This window comes from Sceloporus undulatus, chromosome 1, assembly GCF_019175285.1.
Source record: "Sceloporus undulatus isolate JIND9_A2432 ecotype Alabama chromosome 1, SceUnd_v1.1, whole genome shotgun sequence".
NCBI classification, from domain to species: Eukaryota; Metazoa; Chordata; class Lepidosauria; order Squamata; family Phrynosomatidae; genus Sceloporus; species Sceloporus undulatus.
The window spans coordinates 141752053-141758545 of record NC_056522.1 but is presented as its reverse complement, the minus strand read 5'-3'; the positions used below and the strand labels follow the sequence as shown (position 1 = coordinate 141758545).

General features: G+C 42.6%; 1 protein-coding gene across 1 annotated transcript; it reads left to right on the top strand.

The window, feature by feature from the left end:
• Positions 1-743: 743 nt before the first annotated feature.
• On the top strand, positions 744-3846 carry LOC121923519 (serine/threonine-protein kinase ICK-like). Its single transcript, XM_042454025.1, has 3 exons — positions 744-1007; positions 2720-2848; positions 3442-3846. The coding sequence occupies exons 1-3, from the start codon at positions 977-979 to the stop codon at positions 3618-3620; spliced, it is 339 nt and encodes a 112-aa protein (XP_042309959.1). The 5' UTR covers positions 744-976; the 3' UTR covers positions 3621-3846.
• Positions 3847-6493: the final 2647 nt, after the last annotated feature.

The window sequence follows — 6493 nt, the reverse complement described above, 5'->3', positions numbered from 1 at the left end:
TGTCTGGAGTCTTGGAAGCTTGACTGCCCGAAGTTCTCCTACAAATGGACCTTGAGCTTGCTTCTCCTTAAAGGAAATATCAGCCTACTTTTGGAGATCCTAAGTCCTTTCCCAAGAGAATATGTCCGGTGTCTTGGACGCTCGACTGCCCTATGTTCTACTAGAAATAGATCTTGGGCTTCCCTTTCCATACTGATTTTCCAGTCTAACATGGCTAGCTCGTTGAAGCTTACTTTAGGCGAGACATGCATCTTTCCTGCAGAGCAAAATTAAGAAGAAAAATTACAAACTGAGCTGTTCAGTGCCTGACTTGGACGTGTCTGGAGTCTTGGAAGCATGACTAGCCTATGTTCTCCTACAGATGGACCTCGAGCTTGTATCTCCTCTAAAGAGACCTTGAGCTTGTTCTAATAATAAAGCCCAGCTATCGTATACCCTGTACTGGATAACGGTAAACTCCTCTTATTTGCGATGGTTTTCCACTGAGCAGCTTCAGTTGAAACCTTAGACAAGGAGTGCTGAGGGAGGAAAAGGATACCCCCCCCTAGCCAGCGGAATCAAACCTGGCAATCAATGATGCAACTGATTTCACAACCAGAGCACCCCAAATCCAAAGCTAAACACAGCACTTAGAGCTGTATAGACCTATCTTTCTTCTATGCTTAATGGATTATCACGTTTGGGTACCTTATTATATGGGTGCTGATGCATGAAGATAAAACAAAAAGGGCAGAAGTGAGATCTGTGGGCAAGAAGACCCATTGTTGAGATCCTAAGTCTTTTCCCAAGAGACTCTGGGTGAAATGAAAATCAAGTCTGCTTTTACTGGCTGGATCCCCTTGGTCTTTCCCCTGTCCCCTTTTCTTTCTGTCTTCAAAACAGGGGAAGAAGCAGATCCCAGCTGTCCCTGCAAAGACATTTGCCTCTTGAGTACTTGCAACTCTGTGGTGTCCGAGATGATTCCAGAACACAAAGTATGGAGGGGAGAAGTTGCAAGGGTAACAGAGGTGAGGATTGATGGTGGTGCTGATTGCAGCCTGATGTCCAATCTAATCTTCTGCTAAACCCACTCATTCATTATCCCCTTTCCCTTCTTTGGTTTCTTATTTCGAAAATGAAAATAGAAAAGCAGGTGAATAAAAGTGGAAATAATGCAGTTTGATCCCACTTCAACTGCCATGGCTCCTTCCTCCAGCATGCTGGGATTTGTTTGTGCAGCACCAAGCACTCTTTGGCACAGTAAGCCAAACACCTTTAAAAACCAGAAATCATAAATCTATGGTTTCAGGAGGACTACACCACTAAAATGGGGGAAATTTAGGATTTCCTCGACCTGAGCTAAGTTCCTCAGATTCATGTTTGAGTACAGAAACCAAAAACAGTAACACCAATATAATTCCTTTCTGTGAGAGAATGTCAATTAAATTTCAAAACCTTGAGATGAGTTCAAATTCAATTTCCATGTTGTTTCGTGGTCAAATGTAGGAGGAAGACTGTTTCCCAAAGACATGGAGATTAGATGAACGTATGAATGATTATTGGAATATATTGTATGTAAACTGTCCCATGATGCAGTACCTCACTTGGAAGTGTTTGGAGTCTTGGAAGCTTGACTACCCTTGTTCTCCCCAAGTGGATCTTGAGCTTGTTTCTCCTACAAAAGCACCTTGAACCTTATCTGGCAGGGGAGCACAGTACACTTCTATCTGGGATGGTCGTCCTCTTCCACCAAACGTGAAGCTTCAGGAGTGACACATATGGAACAATGAGGGTGGAAGGAGTCACCCACATATATTGGAATGTACTCAAAGGGACATTGTCACATCTTTGATACTAACTGAAAAAAAAACGTAGGTAACATGAGGTTCTTTAGAATTGAGCTAGAACTGAGCCTTGAGCTTGTTTGAGTTAGAATTGACCTTGAACCTCTTTGAAAGGATCTTGGAGGGGAGGGCAGCTAGCGTATACCCTTCAGCGAAAAATGATATAATCCTTATATCTGGGATGGTTGTCCCGTTCCATCCAACGTGAAGCTTCGGGAGGTAAGAATGGTACACTCCTTCTATCTGAGATGGTCTTCTTCCCTTTCCACTCAGTGCTCAGCTTCAGGAAGGATGCATATGGAACAGTGAGAGAAGAAGAGGACAGGGGTGGAAGTGGAGCACCACTGACACTGTGAAGGCACATGCCTCTAGAGTGTTCACAACATGGAGATGTCTGAGGTGGGTCCAGAACACAAAGAATGGAGGAAAGAAGTTGCAAAAGGGAAGGTGAGGTCGGGACAGAAGAGGAGCAAAATGATTCCAGCCTGATTTCCAATTTCATCTTCTTCTAACCTCACTCATTCATTATCCCCTTCCCTTAAAGATGGTGCCATAATGATTCCACATACATGAAAAGATCGTATTTTTTCTACGGTAGAGGTCTTATAACTAAACTCATACACTTAATTGCCGAAATGGCAGAGTAATTTCAAATGCTTGTATTATCATAGGTGAAAAGCTTACACAATCTTGAGGAGGACACGATCTCTTCCAGCTTTTCATGTGTGTGGGAGGATTTTGATTTGTAGATTGGTTATGCATTAACTGATGTTTCTAATATTTCATTAAGCATTAACCGATGTTTTCTTTAAGGAAACTATTATTAAGGGTATGTGGAACCTAGTAACTATTCTGCATTGATCCCAGGTGTGTCCTTTTTTTGTTGTTTCTTTCAGGTCACACAGGATCAAAAGGAATAATGGGTGCTTATATCTCCTCATTTCTGAAAAAGGAAGTTGGCTCTGCTGACCTGAGAGTTCAGTTAGCTCCAATTATTGATCCATCTCCTCTAAATCCATCATCTGGTAAACTCTATTTCCTTCTCATAGCACAGCAGTTGTACCACTGCATCAAAATCTAGAGGCAGCCTACAAACGACCAGGGTCTATCATAATTCTCTGTCTTCTTTATACAACATAAAAGAAGCCAATGTGAAACCAGCTTGGGAAATGGCATCCCCCTTGTCAATATAGAAGTGACTCTAGGAAAACTGTCACTCATCCAGAGACTCTTGCCATGCTGTTTGCCAGTTATGAACAGTGCATTGGGACGGGATGCTTGCTGCTAGTCTGGTTTGCATCCAGTAGTTGAAAAATGCTGCTGCTGCAGAAAAGCCACTGTTCTGTTCATTGGAAGACAGTATTGTACTGTATGCCCCATATTATCTCTCCTACTATTTTGGAAAGTCTCCCAATTGCTTATGGCAGGTTTTTAAGGATTGCAGGGGGATGAGAGTGCCAAGATTCCTAGTATACAAGCAGAACTTCACAGAATTCACAGTCCAGTACGTTAATTCATAATCTTTTTAAATTGTTTAGTCAAAGACACTCCTTATACATCTGAATGCAACCTCTGATTCCATTTGCTTGTTTTACACCTCTCTCTTCTTTATTTGTAGCATATACTTCTCTGAAGTCCGTAAGGCCACATATCGGGAGGACATCATTTAATATGCCTATGAAAAGCACTTCAGGATTGCTGGCACATCCACCTCCACTTCAAGCAGTCCATAGAGAACTGATCAGTCTTCAAAATATGGTGCTCACCACTGAATTTTCCATGAAGAGGCACCAATGAAGGCAATGCAAACTTCCTCTGAACAACTCTTATGAAGAAAACCTCAAGACTTAGGGTCACCATAATCAGATATGACTTGAAGGCAAACATTGATGGCTTGAAGGCAAACAATAACTTAAAGCACACCAGGGCTGCCAGTCCACCACTAGACAGCAACAGTGATGACAAGCCCTGTTCCTGTCATGAAATAGATCAACAGACTCTCATACTGTGGTAGAAACAGAAGAGGAACTAATAGGAATGCGCAATTCAGTATTAGTATTTTAGAGATTGTTCTTCTGGAATTGTACTGTATTATTTTAATGATGCAATCTCTCTTTGATCCTTGGGAGAGGCAGGAAATATAAATTATCATTATTATTATTATTATTATTATTATTATTATTATTATTATTATTTGCTGTACCTCATCTCTTGCTGTCTGGTTTGCCTCTGTCTGTTTATGGCTGCTTCTGCACTGCAGAAATAACCCAGGCTGACACTGCTTTAACTGCCATGGCTCAATGTTATGGAATCCTGGGATTTGTAGCTTTGTGAGATATTTAGCCTTCTCTCTCAAAGAGGTCTGGTGCCACAACAAATTACAGATCCCAGGATTTCATAGGATGGAGGCCTGACTGTTAAAGGCAGTGCCAAACTGCATTAATTCTACAACTCGGAGGCATAGGTGGGAAGACCCATTCACCATACACTGTCAGGACAATTTGCCAGTACTGGCTCCCCCTCCTTCCCCATATGAGCATAATGCTTTGCCATCTGAGGGTGCCACTCCACAGATGAAGCGGGTGCTTGGCATACCCATGTCAATGCCAATTTATTGGCTAATGTCAATAAACCTTGTTAGTCTTCAAGACTTTTTGGTGTGCTTCCTTCTGCAACAGCAACCGCTTTAGAGAAAAGAAGATGTGGGAAAGAAAAAGAAAACATTCCTAGACCTCAAAGAGTTCTGGAAACAAATCTTGCATATTTCTTTCCTCTATCGCTGCCTCATAAAGTGCTTAGTGTTCTCTCCATCCAGCACCTCCTTTCTCAGATTTTATTTTTGGGGGTGTAGGAATAAACATATCGTGTTTTTGACAGATGATGATGTGTGTGTGATCTGTTGTTGTTCCCTGCCTTGATCCATGGGGAGAAGTGGGTAAGATGATGATGGTGATTCCAGTGATTCCAATTTCATCTTTGGCTTAGCCCACACAAACATGATCCCCTTTCCTTATGGCTTCTTATTTTAGAAAATGAAAACAGAAAAGCAACTATGAAGTTGAAGGCTTTCATGGGCCAGCACCCATAATTTTTTGTGGGTGTTTCAGGCTATGTGGCCATGTTTTAGAAGAGTTTATACTTGACATTTCACCAGCATCTGTGGATGGCATCTCTGAAGATGCCTACCACAGATGCTGGCAAAACATCATGAATAAACTCTTCTAGAACATGGCCACATAGCCTGAAACACCCACAAAAAACTATAGAAAAGCAACTGGTACTACTAGGCTTTGGGTGCATGTAGAAATAGTGCAGTTTGACACCACTTCAACAGCCTTCACTTCATCCTTCTCAGTCCTGGGACTGGTAGTTTTGTCAGGCACCAGCACTCTTTGGCAGAGAAGGCTAAGGACTTTGCAAAACTGCAAATCCCAGGATTCCATAGGATGGTGCTACAGCACTTACAGTTGTGCCAAACAGCATTATTTCTACAGTGTAGATGCACCCTGTGAAGAAGAGAAGTGGACAGGTTTTAGATTCATGATGCTATTTGAAACTCTTAGCAGGGGTAGCCATGATGGCCATATAGTAAAGGACAATAACATCCAAAATCCACAAAACAGTGATATCTTTATTTTACCAACCAAAATGCACAAAATACATGTTACAAACTTTCCAAGCTGAATTGGCTTCTTTATCAGGCAAAACTGTTTCAAAAAAATCATACAACACACCAGCTACAACTTGACAAAATGTAGGCCTTTCTCATTGCCATGGCCCTGCTCTCCTCATGAGGAGAATGAGAAAGAGGTGCAGGGTCGCCTCCTCCTCCTCCTCCTCCTCCTCGGTGTGCCCCAATTCTCTCCTTATTAGGAAAACATTCCTTGCCCATGCCTTGGCAATAGGCTCCAGGGTGTGGGCAACCAGATAATACCCTTCTTCTGGGCTGTCAACCAGAGTGGGCCCTATTCCTCGCACTCCCTGGTGACACCACTCGCTACGGTCTATATCAGTGGTCCCCAAACGGTGTCCTTTAAGAGGTTTTGGACTTCAGCTCCCAGAAGCCTCAGCCATGTTGGACAACAGCCCAGGATTCTGGGAGCTGAAGTCCAAACTCCCTTAAAAGAGCACAGTTTGGGGACCACTGGTCTAATAGTATAGACCCTCTATGAAGTCTATAAAAACAGAGTGGGACTATATTATGTGTTTCGGTTGGTCCCATAAAGGTATTGTTGTTTGGCTGTTGTTGGACTTTGCTATATGGCCAACCCGGCTCCCCCTGGATGTTTTCTAGAGACCAGGGTTCGATTCCCTTCTCAGCCACAGACCTTGGGCAAGTCACATACTGTTAGCCTCAGGAGAAGGCAATGGCAAACCCTCCTGGAAGGGGGGGGGATCTTGTCAAGAGCACCCCATGTAGAAATAAATAAATAATGTTATTATAATTAAATGAATAAAGCACGCGTGGATCTTCTTCTTCGGGGATTCCTGGGTTCCTTGACTGCTTCCATAGTAGTCAATAATAATAATAATAGTAGTAGTAGTAGTAGTAGTAGTGACATTGATGATGAATGAATGAAAAGAATGGCAGACTGCCACATGCAGTGCCGAACTTGGATGTGGTCTGGAGTCTTGGAAGCTTGACTACCCTACGTTCTCCTACAAATGGA

What these genes read in the sequence shown, in the direction of transcription:
- LOC121923519 (XM_042454025.1), top strand. Translation starts at nt 977, where the DNA reads ATGGAGGGGAGAAGTTGCAAGGGTAACAGAG. An exon ending in AAGTTGCAAGGGTAACAGAG is followed by an intron (nt 1,008 to 2,719) that starts GTGAGGATTGAT and finishes TGTTTCTTTCAG; the next exon opens with GTCACACAGGATCAAAAGGA. An exon ending in TCCTCTAAATCCATCATCTG is followed by an intron (nt 2,849 to 3,441) that starts GTAAACTCTATT and finishes CTTTATTTGTAG; the next exon opens with CATATACTTCTCTGAAGTCC.